The following is a 22,187-nucleotide window of genomic DNA, read 5'->3' as shown; positions in this document are numbered from 1 at the left end:
GGGTTATTCCCAACAAAAAGGACTCTGGTTTAAGTCTGATTTTCAAGGACAAGACACAAGGAAGGCCCTTACTCACGTAAATTTTCTGCACATGCACCTTCACATGAACTGGCCAATTTACATGTTTTATGCAAGATAAGGCTATCAAGGGCTAATAGTCATGATGGCAATATCCCTTCCAGGAACAGAGAGAGAGCTTGCCTTAGAATACCAATCCACAGTATGACTGGGTGTGCATATAAAGCTGACTCAGCTACACTTACTGCACTGGACCAGGAATTTTGTGAGTTGACTGATTTCACTCATATCCTTAAATGCAACTGACGGGGCATGTGCACAAAGCTTGCACAGGTAAGCGCTTTTTTAAAGGTCTCATTCCTGCAGGGGAAAGCAAAGCCCTGCAGTTGGGATGGCACTGCAAGGGGGGGGGACCTCCCCCCCATTCCCTAACACCACTGACAGGTGGACCCTTCTCCTTCCAACACTCCTTTTTCCTGAAAACAAGAGCCTGTTTTGGGGCAGGGCAGCTCTTCACTCCTTCCCTTCCCATCAAATTTTAGCTTGCACCCAGTAACAGGATGCTTGTCATTCTTATAACCACAGTTGTTATTTGTACAGGCTAGTGTACAGATCAACACCCTTAGATTAGATTTGCCTCAGTAATAAAGCACATGCTTTGCTTGCAGAAGGTCCCAGTTTAACCTCTTGCATCTCCAGCTGGGGCCAGGAAGGATCTCTGTTTGAAAACCTGGAGATCAGTGTGCACAATATTGAGCTAGAAGGACCAATGGTCTCACTTGGGATAAGGCAGCGTCCTATGTTCCTGTCATTTCGCTTCCAGCATTGATGCCCTTGTAGTTTTTCCAAGCTTTGGCATCAGGAAATGCTTCTTAAAGTCTAGATTTGTGTTTTAAAAAATAGAATAAAAAATCAGGAAGTGGGTTCCATAATGCACCTTGGGGGCCAGCTGAATTAACCATGTGTGTTAGGGAGATCAGGTTAGGTTCTTCATCTTGCCCCATTGGCAGGTGAACTATGTGATACAGTGAAGCAGGAAAGGGTCTTTGTCATGGTGGAGCCACATCATCACTTCTTTGCCCAAGCTTTTTGGGAAGTTTGAGGAACAGCACTATTCGCTGTCCGAGTTTGCTGTCTGTTATATTATTATGTCTGAGTTTGCAATTTGCATTTGACTTTTAAAACTGTTTTTATAGTAACTGGTGTGTCTGACCTGGATAGCGTGATTTGCTTTATGTTCGTTTTATGCCATAATCCACTCTGGGATCATTCAGAATCGAGGGAGGGCTTATAAATCAAATCAAATCAAATAAACAAGTGCATAGCTTTAGGCACTTATCTTTTTTTAGCCCCCCAATTTCCCAGTTGAGCTCATTGGGGGAGTCCTTGGGCCAGTCATTCTCTCTTAGCCTTCTCTTTCTTTTAGAGAAGTGGTCGTTTCCTCTCTTTTTTTGGATGGGGGGGGGGAGGAAAACCCATGTATGTGCACCCCCTTGACCCACCTTGGAGGAATGACATAATTCATAACTTGGTTGCAGCTAAAGCCAGGAAATAAATGTGTTCATTCGAAGAAAAGATGTCATGAATTTGAAGATTTTATCTTCCATTGGAACAGAGTTTGTGAATTTTAGATAATTTGTTTGATTTCTCACACATACTACCTGGGCCTTTCCCTCTGACAAACCTTAGCTCCACCCCCACACATTTGAATAGACGTGATTTGGGCTGACAGTCACAAGCCTGAAAAGGTTGGAGAAAAGTAGCCCCCCCCCAACCCCGCAACTAGCTTTCTGGGATCTTTCCCAGCCCTGCTGCCAAAGATCCCTTTAGCTAAAAGATCTAATGCCTTATCAATGCCTTTGAGTGAGCCAGGCAATTGCCCCATCTAGCTCTACTTTGGTGGGCAGTGGCTGCCCAGCGGCTCAGTCTTTTTAGCTAGGTGCATTTTGAACCTGGGACTTCATGCATGCGCAGCCTGTGATCTACCATAGGATCTGGCCCCTCTCCACATAGTGATGATGTCACACGGTACATTTCCCCCACGTCTCCTGTTGACAGCCGGAGATGGGAGGGGTGGGGAAATGCTCAGCCCAATGTCATCACCTTGTGTCACATACTGTGAGTACGGGAGCCATTACCAGGAAAAGAAGGGGGTGAGGGTGAGCAAGAGAAACGTGAAATAGTGGCATCTCTCTCTCAACAAATGCAACCATTTGCAGAGAAGCGGCACAAAGAGAACATTTAGCAAAGGTGCGTTATTTCAGTGGAGTTTACAGAGAACCTGGTAGCTGAGGGAGACAGGATGACAATAACTGTCTCAGTATTGTTTGGGCTCCTGAAGAGTTTTGCATCAACCCTTCTGTTAATGAAGATCAATAGCCATCCTTTCCCCATCCCCAACAGTTTTGCTTTGTGCTTTGGCATCTTAAAATGTGTTACACAATTCTAATTATTTTACATTCTATGAATCTGCTTGGTCCGGAAGCAGAGGGCAAGAGTTTACTGTGGCACAATTAGGCCTGTATTGAGAGTGGGGTGGATACTTGTGGGTCTGACTTGGGGAACCTGCAGAGAGGGCTGGACCAGATTTCCCTTGACCATAAATTCTGCCGAGAATTCAGAGTTTTGAAAGCGGCAAAACTTCTCACTCGCATTCATTCAGGTTTTATCGAATGAGTGCGGAGTCATGGAATCACTACAATGAAAATGAACCACTTTGATAAATACACACTCAAGGATGGTACAGCAAAAGATAGCTGTTTCTGCTATGCCGGGAACACCATGTTTTCCAAGTTCTGCACACTTAAGATACTTAAAGAAACAAAAACCTATTTCATTGATACCCAATGAATCAGAGTGGGCCCAAAGGTTGGGGCGCCTGAGTTAAAACATCAAAATGGACCATCCCACACACTAATAAACACAGGGCGCAATTCATGGGGATGCTCTCCTGCGTTGGCCCATGGAAACAGATGGCAATGGGAACCATTTATTGTATGGGGCCAGCACAGGCAAACATAACCACTGGATCATACTGTCCCAACTTCCACTCTGCCACTTCTCTGACACTGTTCATTCAAAGAATAATTGGCTTAAGAGGTGAAAGCTGAATGGACCTCTTCAACCACCAGATGAAGGAAGTCCTGTTGACAGGGCCTCCCATCTACCAAGAACAGACATGGAAAGGAAAGCCAGTGGCCAATGCCTCACTCACCTCTTTGCCTTCCCTGGATGCTGCGCAACGCCAAGATGTTCTGCTCGTCTGACAGGAACTGCTTCATCTTGTGGAATGGTTCCTTGCCTCTCACCGTGAGCTTGTTCCAAGGCTTGGGCCGAGCCAGGATCTCGCTGACGGAGCCTTGCGAGAGCCCCAAGACATAGTGTCCAAAGATCCGCTGTCCAATATTGTGCTTGATCAACTGCTCTTTGACCTGACGTGCAATTTCGGCCGTGTCAATCTCCTCGCCTTCCGAGGCGCTGCCAGTGCTTTCGGACTGGCTGGGGGACGGGGCCATGCCGTTGACATCCGGGCTTTGTTGCAAGGGGCTTTGGGAAGATATGGAGTTTGTGCTGTAGGGACCTGCTGAAAAAATCATGCTTGTGCTTCCTGCTTCCTGCATTGCCTTGGAGTAGAAGGACTGCATAAGCTGGCGCTGGAGGAGAGAGTTTAGTGCAAATTTTCCTGTAGAAGCCAGGGGTAAGCCGGAGCTTGCCAAGGATGAGCTGAAAAAGTCTTGACTTAAACCCGTTGGTGAGAACTGATGTGTACCATTAGTATTGGAAGCCTGCTCCCCTGCATTGCGGGGCAACTGAGGAGGAGGGGAGGCCGGCAAGGTTGCAGGACGCTGACTCTCAGGCTGGTCTTTCCCTTTTCTCCTGGCTGACCCTACAAGGAAGGTCAAACATAATGCATTATGGGGGATCAAAAAGGAGGGGGAAAAACCAAGACCAAAATGCAGAGTTTGCCCCACAAAAGGGAAAAAAGTGCAGGTTGTGTTTTGCTTTTTAATTTTTTTTTAAATAAGGGCCAATGAAGAAGGTGGTTTGGGTTTTTGTTTTTTGTTTGTTTTTTGTTTCTTTAAATTTTAATAAGCCAAACAAGGCCCCCAAGACAAACAACATGCATTTCATGTTTGCACCTTTCTTGTATGTTGCAGCCTGGAGAATCCCCCTTTCACACATTAACATTTGAACAATGACATGAAGTGCAGTTATACAATTTTTTAAAAAATAATAGTAATTTCATTGACACAGGAAAAAAAATATATTCCCCTTAGTATGCCCTCTCCTATTCAAGTTGTCTTGTCCCCAAAACAGACCTTTGTTGAACCCAAATGCAGCAAACATTTATAAATGCCAGATGAAACTCGGATTGGAGAAATCATTGCTCGAATAATGCCAAAGAATAGTTGAGACGCTACTGGGAAAATGCAACAACCACCTGGGTGCCCAATTTATACAGTTGTCGCCAGCTGCGAAAACCCAAACTAAAGAAGCACCTGGAAATTCCACAAGTCCACTGAGCCCACCCATATATATATATATATATATATATATATATATATATATATATAGGCATGCACAACATCCCCTGCCTCTGAGAAAAGCAAACAAGAAAAGGAAATGCACCACCTCTGGAAATAAAAGAACAGGGATTCAAACTGACATGCTAGCTAAGTATATGAGACAGGCTCACTTTTGGAATCCACTTTGATTTATGTTTGGGGAAGGGTGGGGGAAATTAGCACCAATGTCAGGTTTGTGACCGAAATGGAAGACAGACTCCGACGCTGCTCCTCACAACATTCGGAAACATTTCTCCTTCCTAACCCTTTGGACCGTCTCTGAGGTCTCGAAGTCTTATTCTATTATCTACAGTATAAAGGGTGCAGGGAGGCGGCGGCGGGGAGATGAAACACAATTCAAAGTTCTTGCTCTCCATTACTCTTTCTGTCATGCAGCACAAGGCTTGGGCTCAGGCCTCCTTCCCCATCCTCACCCTCGAATCAGCAAACAAAGACTCGCAGCCTGAGAAACACATTTGTTTCCCCACCACCACCCTCCGCCCCCGCCAATCCACTTACCGCTCAGGTCACTGTTTGTGATACGGAGCGTGGCGTTCTCCGATTGTAGCAGGCGGTTCTTTTCCAGCAGCAGGACTTCCAGCGGTTTGGATGCAGCATCCTATGGAGAGACGGAAGAAGGGTTAGGCGCCAGAGAGCCTGAGAATTGCACCTCAGGGTGGAGTTCACGAGGGCGCTGATGTGGCTCGGCCAGCAACCTAGAATTAGTCATCTGCATTTTGGCACATCTGCTATGACTCCCTAGTCTATGGTCGCGAAACTGCTTGGTGTTCTGGTGCAGGCTGCTTATCAGCTCCAGAGATGTATTTTTAAGTGCTCCATTAATCATTTTCCTTTCTTTTTTTTTTACACCTGTTTGCCTTCAGACGCAGCACTATCGCGGCGTATCTTCCCTGAAACACTGCGTCTCGGCGCTATGGAGAAAATGGACAAATTAAATCAGTCACAAACACCGACCCTTCCCCTTTCCCCACACGCAACTCTCAATCATCGAAACCCACTGGAAATAATAAAACGCCTGGCACACAGGGAAGCGGCTTCAACTTTGCACTAAAGATGCCAGAATCCAATTTGTAACCTTTGATCCTACAAGATTAATATGTGACGACACCACAGGCTTTGGATGCTTCCCTCCCACCCCCACCCCCCACTACCCAAAGGTTTCTTTGTTCAATGTAGTTCAATTGCGCATTTCAAGGAGGTCTGAAAACGGGAAAATTGTCTTATTGTGAATTTCTCTTTGAAGATCCAGATGGAAAACATTCTTCCTATGTGATGACACCTCCTAACTGGAGGTTCAGGTGGGGCCCCTTCCAGGCCAATGCCTCCTGTCCAGGGGGAAGGATCCAAACCAACTATGCCTGTAGACAGCGAAAGCTGAGCTCTCAGGCTTGCTTCCTTTAAGCCTCTTCTGTCCCCCGTCCCCCCCGTTCCTTGTGCTCCTGCTGTGTGACATTGGCTTGTTCTTTGTCTCCTCTCTTGTTCCGTTGCTTATTAGCTGAGCTGTGGGCACATGTTTGGTCTTTCCCCTGCCCACTGCACCCCCCTCCTTCTGTGATTCCCAGTGTGGTTCCCTTTTGGGGCAGTTGGGGTTGGCATCGAAGGAGGGTCAGTGAATTTGGGGTCCTCTCTTCCTGTGTGGGAGGGTATTTTTGAGGCGCTTCGGCGCATCCTGCAAAGAACCGTGATCAAGCAGGAGCACCATTTTGAGTGGATTTGATGGTTTGTCTGGCTTTGTTTTTCTCGCTGGCAGGGCCACAGTAACCCCCCCCCCAACGGTGGTCAGTCATCAGCTTCTGGGAGTCACAAGTGGATCCACTGCAGGTAAATGCAGTTGACCCATAATGGGTTTTGCAAGGACATAAGGCTTTTGTGCCAAAGCGGGAACATTTCTGGGTTAATTATTGTGGGCCCATTCAGCCTTCCAAACTGCATCAAGGGCATATGGGAAAGAGGCAGTGAAAGGCTTGTCAGAAGACACAGGAAAAGGCTGCTTAGCCCCCGCAGCCAGTGATGGAGAGGCTTGGACTTGAACAGGCAGTTCCTCAAGCAGCCATTTTGGAACCCCCTTGGGATTTAGCCAAAATTGCTGGAAAAAAACTCAACAGCAAATAATTTAGAGCAAGACTGGGCTACCCACTCCTACTCAGACAGCTCTCCTTCCTTCTGCTGGGAAGGGAAGAAAAGGCTTCAATATCACATAAGAGCAATGTATGTATTCCATTTGGATCTGGCAAATTTAGGATTTGAGTTACCACTTCAATAGGCACTTCAAGAATCAGTATGGTGTAGTGAGGAATGTGTTGGCCATAGACCAGGCAGATCTGGGTTTATATCCCCACATAGTGGATATGATAGCTGCATTTTCACACACTTGTGGAGACAGAAGAGAATTGCATGTGTGCATCTTGCAGCCCTGGTAGATTTTGTTGACTGATGTAATGGTTCTAGGGGGTTGCTCATGCGTAAGTTGCCGCCACTCTTGGCTTGGTTGCCTGGTTGAACCCTTTCTGTCTGGGCAGCCCTTCACTTCGTGGCTGTCTCAGTCGCTGGCAGAATCTGTCAGTGGGCGTTTCTTAAACTTCTTCCAGCAAAAAAGTTCTTTGATGCCAAGTCTCCTCCTACTCTCCCTGCGCGGAAGTCTTCTGCGCAGGGAGGGAGTGGGCAGCGGAGGACCCGTGCTCTCCCCACTAGTCTCCGTTGAAGAGTCCTGGAGCCTTTTCTCCGATTCCCCCATCTGCCCCCCTTCTCTCCTGGTGTTACGTTGATTTCCTTCCCCAGCAGCTGGGCTGCCTCTCTCCCTGCTGGGACCCTCTCCGGCATCGCTCTGGAGCCTTCCCTCCACCTCTGGCTCTGATGGCAGTTTCCTGACAACTGACTATTGACACTTTGCTTCCAGATTTTTCAACTCTACGTCATGGTCCCCATTTTCCACCCTGAATAAAATCATATCTGTTCATTTTCTCCCTTCTGAACTATTAAATGTTTGTATTATTGAACACCTTCATCATCTGTCACTATCTGCAGCTCACTTTAAAATATAGCAATACGCACAGACCTTTTACTCAGGAATTACTATAATTCCTTCATAAGGCAGCGGCTCATCACCTCTATCATCACATCAAAAGTGGTTTACAATAGAAATAAAAATAATTTTAAAAAGCAAGCAATGGAATAATTAAAGCAGCCACCATAACAAGCACAGCAGATTAATAAAACAGAGGAGGCAGTTAAAAGAACAAGTGAAACAAGAACAGCAGCCATGAACCACTCATTAAAACCCCTGGTCTAAGATAAAAAGGTATAACTTGTCCTCTGAAAGACAAAAGAGCTGGTGTCACATGCTTGCAATGCTGGCTCTCTTTAGCTCGTTCTGTTATTTCATTTTTTCTCACCATCAACTTGAAAGTTAGAGGGTTTAAGTGCTGGAAATGCAAACTGGCAGGCATGCTCAAGACCACACACAGTTAATTCCCTGACTAAGCAAGGTTTGAACCCAGATCTTCCACGTCAAAGTTCTTTACCCAAAAAAGCCCCATGGACTCTTAGTGTGTCAGACACAACGTTTCTCAAACCACGTTGGCATTCAGAAGTGACCTCCCCACCCTCAGCTCTGCTTGCCCAGAAATCCAAAAGCAGTCCTGTTACCTGTGTGCTGGAGCCATCAGAGGGTGCAAACTCCATGGACTTCAAGATGCTGCAAAGTGGTAGAATAAAGAGTTATTTTCTCTTCTGTCCTTTCATAACAGCTCCTCTAATAAGCATTAACATTGTAATTTTCAGCTCTCCAGGAACACCCTAAGTGATAACTTTAACAACTTTTCTTGGGAGTAATATAATCTGATAATGAATATAGAATAACTATTCACACTAGTTATCAGAGAAGAACATTTTCTCAAATGCCCTCTAAATCACTGCACAACGCAGTCCCACCAGGCCCGTTTCAAGCATAAATTTAAAGGTTAATAAGGATATAACATTTTAAACTGTCAGAAACAATATAAATGTGTGTGTGACGCTTGAAGGGAAATGGGGGGAGGCTTATAACAAAGCAGCAAAAACAGGGAATCGTCATCATGGTCATAATAATGCCCATGAAATGCGAAAAATGAAAACATGCAAAATTTATCAGCTCACATATCAAGGAAAACGAGCACAAATTATTTGCATGACCCAACACAGGCTTAAAAAACAGAGGAGACTCTGTTTTGCATTTTAATAATCAAGCATTCCACAGTGATAGAACCCAAGAATTGCTTGGTATTTCTTAAGCTCTATGAAGCGCCTGGAAATCACAAAGACATTCCCTTTGTATTTTACTCTCCAAGTCCTCAATAAGTGACTCAACAAAAGCAAACCATTCAATTGGCCAGCCTGGTGTGTTGGCCTGTCAAGGCTGCTGGGAAAGTCAAAACTGTGCAGTTAGGCCAATGGTTTTCAAAACTGCCCACTGCAGAAAAAAACTCTCCATTTAGTTTGCATATTTATCATTATTATTATTTTACAAATTTATGAACTGATTCACTGCCCGAAGCCTTTGAAACGTTGTACAAGAAGGCAAAAATGAGATAAAATATAAGTCCGACAAACAATAAAAGCATTCTTACAAACCCTAAAAACAACAAAACAATTTCTACAGCTATAAATAACAATCTGTAAATGAATGGGTCACACCCCAGGGAAAGAGTTCTTACACAAAAATGCCTTCAGAAGGCACTGGGCACCTGCTTAATTTCAGCTGGTTACTAATTCCAGAGGGCTGGAGCGGTAACACTAGACGTTTCCAGTACAAACTAGACACCCCTCTGGGACACGTGGTAGTCTCTGCAGTGCGTAAGCAAACTTCCCAAACTAACACACAATTGGAAGGTAGTTATTCTTTGGTTTTGGCACTTTAAGTGCTCCAGAGTCATTTCAAGAAAGACAGTAATATGCATATTTTGTGACCAAAAATACTTTTAAAATGTGAATATCTGTAAGCCTTTAAAAAACAATCACAGAATGATGAGGAAATGGGACAGTGGACTGGACTGGAAAGAGACTGATCTGTTCATCCCTAGCCTTGGGACATGTTCTTGGGTTGGTGGATAAGCATCAAGGAGGCTCACTTGACTTACAAGTTTTTGAGGAGGTAAATGATTTCCGGAAAAGAGATAAAGGTGTGGGGAAAGCTGCATTTATTTAAATTTCTGTGCATGAATTGCAGTAAACAGGATGCTGAACTAACTATATCTTTGGTCTGATTCAATAGGATTTATCTTATGAAAACCATTAATCCACAAAGGAATTAAAGACCTTGGACAAAGTTCAGGGCACTCACAGCTCCTAGATTTTTTGGGTGGTAGTGAAGCAACATGTTTGAAGCCACAAACATGTCCACAACCAACATGCATGAGATGTATTCTTCTCTCAGTTTTAGCGAGTTGGTTCTTAGTTTGAAATCATTGTATTTTTTCCACCCAGAAAAAAACGTATTGCTGATTTCAACTATATATATACTTACTTCAATTCTTTCTTAACCTCGTCATAGTCAGCTTGCACCTTCAATTTTTCTTCCAGTTGCTTAAAAGAAAAAGTGCAGCATTATTTTGATTAGATTAAAATTCTTCAACCTGACAAGTCAGACCCAACAAAAACGACAGACAGGATCAGATTGGTGGGTGGGATGGCCCCATTCTCTGGAGAGGAGGCAGAAGACTGTCTGGGACCCTGCCTGTCATCACCTGTGGGATGTGTTATCCCTATGAGAGGAATGAGCCAGCAAAAATGATGCCCACCAAGGCAGAAAGAGGAGATACCTACAGTCTGATGTGATCAGGCCATTTAGGCGCCAAGTGCCCCCCATCTCATTGCAACAGTTGTGGGAAGAAATTAGCATAGCAATTGTCTGGAAGAACCCAGCAAAATGCAAAGCAGAACAAAAGGTTCAAGCTGTGAGACAATCTGGAGGAACTAATATCTGGCTCCAACTATCGACTTGGTTCATTTTCAGACAAAATAAAAGGCATGTTTCTAATGTCACGCAAGGTCTAAAAATACACCCTCTGGGAGCTTGCAAAATGATGCACTAACAGGAGTGGAGTTGGTGGGGGGGGGGGAGACTCCCATGCAGTAGCTCAGGAAAAGGCATCTTATCAAGAAGCCAATCTAAGTTTATTAACCTACTCACTGGGTACAAAGAATGAACAAGAAAAAGCAGCCAAGAAGCAAAAACGGTTCCTCTTCCAGGTCCTACCCTTAAGGCCTTTATTAAATGATTATATAATATTTTCAGATGGCCTGCATTCAAAACAGAAAGCTGCATCCCTTTCTTCTTAACCCTTTCCCCCAAGATAAATGTACCGGTTTTGATTCTTGCTACTGAACCAGGACAGCCACGTTAACAGTGCACAACCAAAGATACACAGACAGGAAAGGCTCAGTTTCTCCCTCCCTCCTCTGCCATCCTGTGCCACTACCAGACAGGGTTGACAACACTGGGTGAGAAAGATCAGTGGTTTGATTATTGTAAGGCAGTTCTCTCTGGCAGGACCCAGAGCTCAGGGGTGCAGCATGTGTTGTGTTTGCAGACATTTTCAGAAGCAACAACCACAATTATCATAACAGGGCCAGTTTCAAATCATAAAGACGGGCTTCGTAATGCACACCACCACCCATAACTTTTGCTTTGCTTCCCAATCAGCGATGGTGAGACAAGGAGGCCAGAGTGAGCACCCTGAGAGCTGGCAACACTTGTTTGCTGAGCAAAGCAGTGATGCTCAGAATACGAACCTGTGGGCAGCACCCAAATTCCTGGACAGGGGAGAGAATGGAATCCATATGAACTGGTGCGGTGAAGTGCTTAACAGTTGTGGACAAGGACTGGGGGACACCAAGATTCAAATCCCTACTAAGCCATGAAGCCTCCTGGGTGACTTTGGCCACTTGTTATCTCTCAACCTATCCTATGTCAATGGGGTTGTTGTGAGGATATAATGGGAAGAGGGAGAACCAAGAACTGTGTGTGCTGCCTTGAGCTCACTGGAGGAGAGGAGGAATATAAACGTAATAGAAATAAAGGCTTGCTCCTTCTTATGCCAAATGTTGTTTTCTCTTGCTTCAGCCAGACATGAGTAAGTAGGAATCACTGTGGCAAGTCCACTGAGAAATTGTCATTTGTGTTGGAGGATGTTAAAAGTTAAAAACAAACACATTGCAGGGCCGGAAGGAGCTTGGTAACACAGCACCAGGGGAAAAGAATGCCCCTTACAACAGCACCACAGGCATACATTGACCACTAGTCATGATGCCCACATACTACCTATGGGATCAGAGGTGCCATGTCTCTGTGAACCAGAAGTAGGAGATGGCTACTGTCTTCCCACAGGCATCTGATTGGCCACCTTGGGAAATAGGAGATAGGCCTTTGGGCTGATCCACCAGGGCTCTTAGACTGATGCAACTTGTCTGTGCCTCTGGTCCCACCCCAAAAGAAAGATGGAGCAGAGAGCCCTGGGGGACCTTACTTTGAGTGTGCTGTTCTTGGCGGTCAGCTGCTGCTCCAGCTGAGAGATCTGGCTGGTGGAGTTTTCCCGGAGCTTGGTGAGGCTGCCTTGGAGTCTCTGCACATCTTCTACCAGCTGAGCAATTTCACGCTCTTTTGCAGCCAGTTCTACTTCCAAGCTGGATCTTGTCAGCACCTCGATGGCCTGCTCCTAAAAGACAAGGGGGGTTGAAGTGAGAAAGGGGTAGAGAGATAGAGAGAAATCACACCCTGGCAAAACAGCAGGCCTAAAAACACCTGTAGTTCATCCAGAAATGATGGCAGAGGCAAGAGATTAAAGGGCAGGTATCAGAGACAGGCAACTCAGAAAAGTCTATCCACCCCCCCCCCCCGGTTTAACTTTGGTTGCTTCTGAAAGGTATGAAAACATGTCTGTTGAAAGGGGTGACAAAAATATTTTCAACTTAATAGGTCAGATTACTGTAATGTTCTCTACATGGGGCTGCCCTTGAAACAAGTCTGAAAACTTCTACTGATCTAAAATCACTGACCAGAACTTGGGAAAATGAAATATATTTCCATTTCTGTCAGCTATCTATTTGTTTCCGGGCTTGATTTAAGAGCTGGCAATGATTTTTAAAGCTCCAAACATCATGGGACCAAGATACCTTAAGAACCATCTTCACCTGTATGAATCTGCCCAAAGTTTAAGGTTGGCGTGGTCTAGGAACTTAATTTTCAAAAATAAATAAATACAACCATGCAGATTCAGCTTTTGCATGAATTTTCACAACTACAGAAAGTGAAGAGCTGACTAGAAAAGCAACATGCTGCGTCTTTGCACACCATCTAGCACATTGCGACAATGCAAATAATTCTGATAGACGTTGCACTAAAAGAACTTCAGTGTCTTCAGTCCCTGGTTCAGGCACAGTCCCTGGTTTATTCCCGCTTTGAAATCTACAGGCTAGACAAAGCAAAGCTCCAAATGAGCAATCCCTACCTTACAGCTCCCCTATGAAAAAGGCAAGGTTGCTAAGCCCCCCCATCCTCCCATCAACGTCCCTGCTCCAAACCCGGCACAACAAGCAGCTGTACTTGAAGGCATCGCAAGAGAAAGGTGATTCCCAAGAAACACAATTCTGGCGGCTGCTGAAAACCTCACCTCTGCCTGGCAGCAAAGTGCAAGAAGCTGAGCTGGAGGTGTTTGAGAAAAGGGCAAAACCCAGTGTACATATACTGCCTCTTACCACATCGGGTGCTTTCTGGATCTGGGTAGCTAGCTGGAGAGATTTGTTAGCGGATGAGAGCTGCTCCCTCAGGGATTCGGCTTCTCTTTGAGCTACCTCTGCTCTCTGAAAGAAATGAAAAGGGTAAATATTTTTTGTAAAAAATATTTTGGGGGGAGGGGGGCCACAGGGTGTAGGGGAGAAGAGAATGTACATTTGATTTAACAACTGGCAATTATTGCACGAACATTCATCAATTCATGCCCGACTGAGTATAATTGATTTTCCTAAACACTCAACCTAATAAACGATGGGGGGAGGGAGAGCCTCAGAATGTGATGGATTTTTATTTTAAACAGTACAAGGAAGAAATAATTGAGCGATTATGACAGCAATTTAACGCTAGGAGCAAGGAATCCCCTGCTGACACAAATGCTGCGGCCCACTGAATTTCCCAGGCTGGATGAATGCAAGTGGAAATGGAACCCTTTGATTCAATTGCCTTCTATACTCCCAGCCAAAGCAGGCTGTGCTGCAAGATTCCTCATGGGAATAATTCTCACGAGTAAATGCTGAATTAAGAGATCCTCGGCCTGCTTTGCCTGAAACAAGCACAATGTTTTTTTGACAAGCCTCTTTTCTCCATCGCTATTTCTCTCTCCTGCCCACACAGACAGGGTGAAGCTTGCAAGCTAGGGAAAGATGTTTAATTCAGGGGAAGCCAATGCACTGCTCTAGAGATATTTGGAGTCCAAGCTGCACCAGCCCCAGCCAGGATGACATGAGAAGTAGCACACGATTTGGAGGGCTATTCCTGTTTTAGTCAATGAAAACATTGATCATCCAGCATAACTGTAGTTATATAGGTGCCCCATAACAAATGTACAATAGGCAGCTCATAAAACAGATGCTACAATTAAAATACAATACGAACAATGAAACAATAGTTATTAAGAACAAACACACACATACAAAATTAAATCCCATGTTATATTTTTATCCTGCCCCTCCTCCTAAGGAACTACTGCCAAATACATTTCTCCTTTTCCTCCAAGGAAACCACAGCGGCACATTTCATCCTCACATTAGTGTTGTGTCATAGGTTTGGCTAAGACAACAGAATGTTCACCAGAATGTGTGCAAGGCAAGTGAAACTCTGCTTGCTAGGCTTTGAATCAGACAAAATAGTAAAGTGGAATGGGTAGGACTACAATTCCCATCATCCCTAGCCCTTGGTCATGCAGGCTGAGGCTGATGGGAGTTACAGTGCTACAACTCTGATAAGCATCATGACACTTCAAGGCTGTCTTTACAATCCAGCCGACAATACTGGCTTAAAAAAAAACCTTACCTGATTTGCCCTTTCAAGGTCTGTCATGATAATCTCAATTTCATCAGACCTGGAAGAAAACAAGAAATAGGATACATTAATCAATGATCAAGTCAAATTAATGGTCAGCTGTGGGTAGCTTTGCACTCCAGTGTTTGATTTTTCTCTCCCCCCCCCCCAGTATGCTACATCTCTGCAATATATTTGTAACACAGCAGGGTTAAGTACAAACACACTGATTTCAAACTGATTTTTAGGGTAGTCACTCCATACCCCTGATCATCCTAACTCATCACAGTTTTCAATGGAATATTAACAGATAAGACTTTCTCCAGTTTCAGACCCTTAATAAACCCCGTCTCAATGTAGAACATGAATTTTGACATGATGGTTCCTTGTAGCATGGTAACACCATGAATGGTAAGGAAGGGTTTTCAAGTTGCTAGCATGTGATCAGATGGGCCAAACAGACTTGAACATAAAACAGTACACTGGGAACTCCCATTCAGAAACTACTCTTTCAAATGTGAGTCTATGGGGGAGAATGTATTCTTGTCGCCTCTTCAAAACTGCAAGAGTGACTCTTGATTATGTGCTAATTTATATACTGTGGCATGGCTGGTTATGTTATCCCCCTGCCCCCAAAAGTGGGCAAGGAGGCTATATCAAAAAGACAAAGCCAATTATGTGCAACACCCTTAATATACTCTTAATGTGACTCCATAAATGTCTGGTGTCCGTAACAGCATAAATATCTTCTTGATTCCATCTCTTCTATGTGACTGACTTAATATTCCCAAATTTGGTATAGACAGCCATAGTCAATCAAATATATAAATGGTTGTACAGGTTGTGTGTACACACACGCATTCAAAATTTCACATTTCTTCATGGTGGTGGGAAGGGTTTCTCTGTGGCTACATAGTTCATGGAAATGTATATCTCTGCTAATTCTACAGCACTTTTGAAATGGTAGGTCCTAGAGTAAACTGCACTGCAAAGACATCGTAATCCTATTTAAAGTTGCTCAGAAATTCGATGAGGAATTGAGGGGAGGAATGACTTTTCACGCTATAAACTTTCTGTTGGGCTTGCAGCTTCTATCTCAAGAACTCAGGCAGGTGATAAATATTTTAATTAAAGCATTTAAACCAACAACAAACCTCTAATTTATTGGTGCATGGTAACAGCTTTTCAAACGGTGCTGAACCGCTGAGCCTACAGAAAAGCAACCATCTGAACCATCTCTGGACCTTGTTTCATTTCCAGTACTGAACAAAGCAAAAGCACTACTGAAGTCTTCTGCTAACACGCACTTCCAGAAGAACTTTACAAAAGACTACCCAGACAGAACTAGCCCAGAATTCCCAATTCCACAAAAGTGAATAAAGGTAATTGCCATCCATTACTATTTGCTCCCAGCAGCCAAGTATTGAGGTACGCTGGCTCTGAACACGGATGTTCCATTTAGGGATCTTGTCTTGTAACCATTGACTGCCAGTTACGAATGTGTGTAATGCAGAATTCATTGTGATGTAGTAATGGTCATGGGCTGAGATGCTACACAAGACAATTTAGTGATAAATACACGGGGAAGAATATAGGTCTATCAATAGCTATTAGTCATGATGGTGAAATGGTCTCTCCATGTTTAGAGGCCATCATCATCAACAACAACAACATGAGTCGGGGTACCATTTTCTAGGGAACAATAGCAGCAGTGGGCTATTGCCTTCAGCTTATGGGCATCTTGAAGGCATAAGCTTAGGTGCTGGTGGAAAGAAGATGCTGGACTAGATAGAATTTTGGTCCAATCTGCAGAGATCTTCTTAATCCTATTCTAACATAATCTAAAGTACCAAACATCACACACCTTGAGCCAGGGAGTTCTATTAGGCAGAATCTTCTCTGTCCAGAACTTACTGCCAGCCTACATACAAAGAGTTCACTTAACATATGCAACATGTTGGTCACCTGCCAGTTCTGCTTGTGGCACTTCCTAGGCGTGAAAGGCTTGTTGTACCTTCCTTTTTCACATGCGGGAGGACCAAAAACCCACAGAGAATATATATTTGAAATTTACTGGGGAGGCAAACGTTTCTGTTTTATTAGCTGGACAGGGTAACGTTTTTTGGCAAGGGGAAAAAAGTAAAATTTTCCCCGTTGCTGTTTTCTTCTTTTTATTGCACTGAGTAACTGTTAATATGAAGCCACAAGGGCTCGTTAAAATGCGCTGCTAAATTTTTTATTACAACCTCTTGCAAATAATAAAAAACCCCTACAGTTCCCCCATTGATATTGGGGAACTGTACAATTCACTTAAATAAAAGAACGGCATTGCATCCCTGACTTAACAATGGCAAAGAAAATAGTGGAAGGGATAGAGAAGATTGGGGTGCAATAGCTAGTTCCGGTCTCCCAAGGAGGCTCAAGATGTTCCTTTCTCAGACCGGCGCAGCTAGGGCCGCCCAGGAGATTTTGCGGAAAATGCCCCCCCCCCCGCATGCCTGCCTGTCACTGCTTGCCCACTGCTGCCCAAGAACAGGGTGGGTGGGGCTCACAGCAGAGGAGGAAGTGGCTTACAAGTGCAGGAAGCAGATCTGCCACACCTGCCCACTGTCTGGAGCCTGCCACCTCATGGGCAGGCCAGCCCTGCCAGCTGCGCAGTAAGCTGATTTTGCAACAGAGGGGAGGTTCGGAGGCAGTTTCTGATACCGTGCCATAGAGGAGTCTAAAGAATACAAAAGGAGGGAGGGAGAAAATTCCAGAGGGCACAAGCAAGCTCTTAAATGAAGGGCTGGCACGTAAGACAATCAATTATATGATCCAGCTTAAATATTCAATGAATCACAAGGATGGTGATGATCAGAGTATGAGCCATTTTGCAAAACTCCTTCTAAAAAGTCTCACATTTTAATAGCTACTGTTACTTTGCTTTGTTTCTGGTTTACATCCAATAAATAAAAAAGTACATGGAGGTTGACCCTGCCATTCCGGGATAAAAGCCAGAGACTACAGCGAGTTCTATGAATGCTTTGCATTTTACCTAACCTTGCTAAAAGTAATAATACTACGCTTTTTAAAGTTAATTCCAGTAATAGCAGGTATGCTAATGAAACAATCTGTTTTGTTATGTTGATAATGTTAAAACATTTTTCTGCTTGAGCAAATCTTGGGGGGGGGTGTTGTTTTGTTAATATTAATAATAACAATAATTTACACCCAATCATTTTTTAAGATTATTATGAGCTCTGGTGAACAAATTAAGGTTCACATGAGCATCTCTGATGTCCAACTGCATAGGTTCTCAAAATTGTTAAGCAAAGTTGATATCCATAGCAGATCTTTTAGGTGAAGGAGAGTTCATTTCTCGTGTTTCAATTTGACTTTCTCTCCTTTGCTATTAATGGGGGCTGGTGGAAGAGTTAAACTAGAAAGAGAAACTTTTTATGTCCAACTGGTACAGATTTATCTGCTGGACTTTTATGGAAAACCTTCAATAAACCTTAAATAATTAAGGAACAGACAGGAAGCTATTAGGCTGCTCCAAAAATTCTGTGCAACTGTGTCCTTCAAGAGCCAGCTACGTTACAAAGTAAACCATAAACTTAGGACCTTAACAAAGGGGGTGGGGATATTCTCTTGTTCACTCTGTGAAGTGTGTGTGTGTGCAGAGAGGGGGAAAGAGAGAATGAGTATATTTTTGTGTGTGTTTAGCAGGGGTGGCGTTTCTTTAGAATGAAGGAATCGGAGAACTACAATTTTTGGTGTTTGAGAGACTTTACAGGAGCGGTGCATTAGGATTATGGTCAAGTGTGGCTTAAGAAGCTACTGTTCAAGAAATCGTAATGATAAAGTCCCACACTAAGTCAAGTTCTTTCTTCCCAGGAATATTAAGACAACAAAATGGATGAACACTATCCAACATGTAAACATTTTGCATCTTGACACCGTTGCAAAGGGAAAACCAAGTCAATCATGTTTTTAAAGATACCTGAAAAGAATACAGTGGTACCTTGGGTTAAAAACTTAATTCGTTCTGGAGGTCTGTTCTTAACCTGAAACTGTTCTTAACCTGAGTTACCACTTTAGCTAATGGGGCCTCCTGCTGCCGCCGCTGCGCAATTTCTGTTCTCATCCTGAAACAAAGTTCTTAACCCGAGGTACTATTTCTGGGTTAGCAGAGTTTGTAACCTGAAGCGTTTGTAACCCAAGGTACCACTGTACACATTCTTCAAACAAATCCAGTGTGTAAAAATGGGAATGAACATGTTTATATATTTTGCTAGGCACTTGCAGTTCACTTTCATTCATTTGCATTCTGAAAACTCATTGTCATAAAATGTTGTCAACTTGGACAAGGTGGTAACAGGTGAAAACAATTACTGTAGGTAACCTATGTGCAACGCCCTTTGAGACAGGGTTAACCTTACATAAAATAGTAGAAAATCTATCTATCTATCTATCTATCTATCTATCTATCTATCTATCTATCTATCTATCTAACCATCCATCCCTTGAATGGCTTTATACACTCCAGCAGAAAAGGGGAACCAACTGACAGTCCAGAGGAATAATGCAAACCCCCAGAGGACTTCCATGTTACACTACCTTGGAATTTTGTATGCAATATACCCTCTTTTGCTCCAGCACACAGTGTTCCATAATCGTGAAGCCCTCACTGCCAGGTGGCACCAGATTTAATGCAAAGCCTGATCGTGCAACAACCAAACCACACTTCTGACCTTTGGATCACTATCTGGAGAACTGAATGGCCCTTGAGAACAAATGCTGGCCAACCTTGCTCTACAGAATTGGCTGTCAAAATATCCCAGAGAAGGAAGGACATGGACAGGTTTCACTAAAAATTATCTTGTCCACCACTACTGAAGTGTACAGTTGGGTACACTCAATTCTCATGGGGTGACAAAAGCAAATAAATTGAAAACCATTCCTGCCAAGATGAAAAACAAACTGGAAAGCTGTGATCCAGTATTCCTCCTCTCAGGCCCCCATTATATTTTAGAATGCAACAAGGCAACAAAAATGAGAGCTGATTTTCACCAAAATCTACAACTTCATTTTCAGTAGGTTCTCTTCTCCACTCCTGACACTGCTGTTTTAATACTGCTGGTCCACAAACAGCAAATCCCCTTCTCCTTACTTTCAACACAGAGTGAGTCAGGAAAAATATATAGAGAGAATGACCCTCAGTTTGGCCTTGGGCAGCCCAGCAGTGTGTTAATTTTCCATGTTCAATAAAACAGCATGTAGACAGCAGCAAAAAATACAGGTGATATTCAAGAATGTGATCTAAAGAATGATCAAAAGCTGTTGTTCAAGGCTCTCATTTTCAGCAGGGAAAGAATCACAATAACCAACAACAATCACCTCCAAATTATGGCTCAGAGAATTAAGCCCTGTGTTTCGCAATTCATTTGGTGCCTGCCATATACATGTCAGAAGCCTTTGATCATGTAACAAATGAAGCAATTCTAAACCAAGTAAGAAGATTCAGGAGTTCTTCTCATATAGAGGGCAGTCCAAAATTCAGCTTAAAATGAGTTACATTGGAATGTACCTATGTGTTGCCTTGATGGACTTCTCAGTTAAACTCAGGCAGGTTTAGGCCAAAGGACCTAGGTGATATTATGCTAACTAGGGTGACCACTCAATTAAAGAGTAAATTAATAGGATGAGTTTTAGTTTCCTATGAGCAAACAATAGTTCTGAAACAAAACTCTTATTTACCTTGTTTTTAGGTATGAGATTTAGCAGACACTGTTTTAGAAGAGATACCTTCATTTGTGTGTGAGAGAGAAGGGGGTAAGCTCTCTTTACAGATGGTGCTTACCACCTATAATTTTTGTAAATACTTGAATTACAAATAATATTTGCTTTTTAAAAGTCTATTACCCAGTTATTCAAGGTAATATTTTTTAGTTGTTCAATGTTTTAAAAAGAAGACTATTCCCTAACTGATTAAACATTGCAGTACTATTGCTGATGGAATGAAAGGATTTTTGAATCTACGAAGTCCCCTGAATCAGGCAATGAAAACTGCATTCTTTTCTCTCTCTCTCTATTCCAATATACTCCCAATAATAGCCAAATTATAACAATATCGATTAATTCCCAAATTATACAATTATCATAGTGCCAATCATCTTTCAATTAATACATTTTAGTTAAAGTGGCTCCCTGCATGATGGTTTGGGTGCATTTCCGATCTTATATCACTGTGTTCCATAATCTTAAGTAATGTCAGTTACATTTCAGTTGCAATAATAATCCCCTAGTCAACAGCTACATAATTAATGATTTCCATTCGTCATGGTACAATATATAAATTTATAAAGCTTCAAGTGAGGAACTCAAACTATTATTTTTAGTCTGCCCTGTGTGTGAAAACTGTTATATCCAGGGAGATTCCTTCTGACCATATATGGACTGCATTCATTTCAAGGAGACTGACATGACATAAGCTTACTTGGACTGGAGGCCTCTTCTTCAGATGCAGTGAGTGTTACCTTCATGCAACGAAGTGGGTTCTAGTCGCAAAAGATGCTGCTGCAATCAATTCATGGGTCTTTAAAGGAGAACCATGGGGAACTGACTTTTTGGCAGCTCATATGAAGGGAGACTCCTCAGTAGGCAACTGGAGCCAGGGAGGGGGTGTGGGGAGAAGGCATGAAATATGGTCTCCGGCCCCTGCTCTTTTAACTGCAGCTCCATTATGTCTGCTCCAGCCCCTAGCAGCATCAGGCCTGCCAGAGGAATCTTTACTATTTTTATGATTCGCCATAAACCTGCTGAAATAACATACCTCGTTCTTGTAATAAGCAGAGACCTTTCATGCAAAATTTAAAAGCTGCTGATCTAATGCCTGTTAACCTGCGAACTGGTCACTCTTTGGAAGCCCTTCCTTAAGCCTCGCCCATGATTCACCTGCAGCGCACAGAGCTCTGTAAAGGAAAAGGCTGCATCCCACTAAAAGAGGAAAACAGAGATTTGCTTCCTTGCTAGCATTTGCAGAAAACAGAGACACCTGTAAGTTGAACGAGCATTTGGTACCAACAGTGAGGCTGCCCTTGGCTGAATGTTGCAGCGAGATGTTCTATAGAATATTCTGGTTAGGGACTGCGACACTGCTTAAGTCAAACTCTGCTGCACCTGCTGGACACTTCAGCACTCGGCAGGGGAGTAAATCCTGCGCAGTCACAATGTAATGGATGGCTTTTGTACCCTCCGAGGGGGGGGGGAGAACCCCAGTAATAAACACTGCCTATAAGGTTGCAATTTAAGATTTGAAAGTATGCTGCCAATGGCTTGCAAAATGTCACTTAGAGAGCTAAGCTTAGGTGTTGCGTGTAAACACAGTCTGTTTGATCTGAATTGATGACACTTGGTGGTCACTGATGGAAGGAAGAAGTTGGGCTAGATGGACCTTTGATCTGATCTAGAAGGGCCCTCATTTTTCCAGATATGTGCTTCCTGAAAACTAAAGTATTCCACTAGGCTGCAAAGAATCTAAGAAGCACCAC

The 22,187-nt window shown here is 43.4% G+C and overlaps 1 protein-coding gene across 7 annotated transcripts in view; it reads right to left on the bottom strand.

Moving 5' to 3' along the window:
- CUX1 (cut like homeobox 1) overlaps positions 1 to 22,187 on the bottom strand; it is a 264,972-nt gene that overhangs the window by 93,374 nt on the left and 149,411 nt on the right. For 6 of the 7 annotated variants that reach the window (XM_081843440.1, XM_081843443.1, XM_081843442.1 and 3 more), the window contains exons 9-15: positions 14,665 to 14,713; positions 13,335 to 13,439; positions 12,107 to 12,295; positions 10,105 to 10,163; positions 8,250 to 8,298; positions 5,103 to 5,202; positions 3,233 to 3,904 (exon numbers count right to left, since the gene is read on the bottom strand). In XM_081843440.1, the coding sequence (XP_081699566.1) occupies positions 3,233 to 3,904; positions 5,103 to 5,202; positions 8,250 to 8,298; positions 10,105 to 10,163; positions 12,107 to 12,295; positions 13,335 to 13,439; positions 14,665 to 14,713 (1,223 nt within the window). The remainder of the gene's footprint in view (positions 1 to 3,232; positions 3,905 to 5,102; positions 5,203 to 8,249; positions 8,299 to 10,104; positions 10,164 to 12,106; positions 12,296 to 13,334; positions 13,440 to 14,664; positions 14,714 to 22,187) is intronic. The other variant, XM_081843446.1, reaches the window with a different exon arrangement.

The sequence above is a fragment of the Podarcis erhardii genome (genome assembly GCF_964252035.2).
Source record: "Podarcis erhardii genome assembly, chromosome: 16".
Lineage (NCBI taxonomy): Eukaryota > Metazoa > Chordata > Lepidosauria > Squamata > Lacertidae > Podarcis > Podarcis erhardii.
Note: the sequence above shows the minus strand (reverse complement) of the source record. Positions and strands in the feature narration are given on the sequence as shown.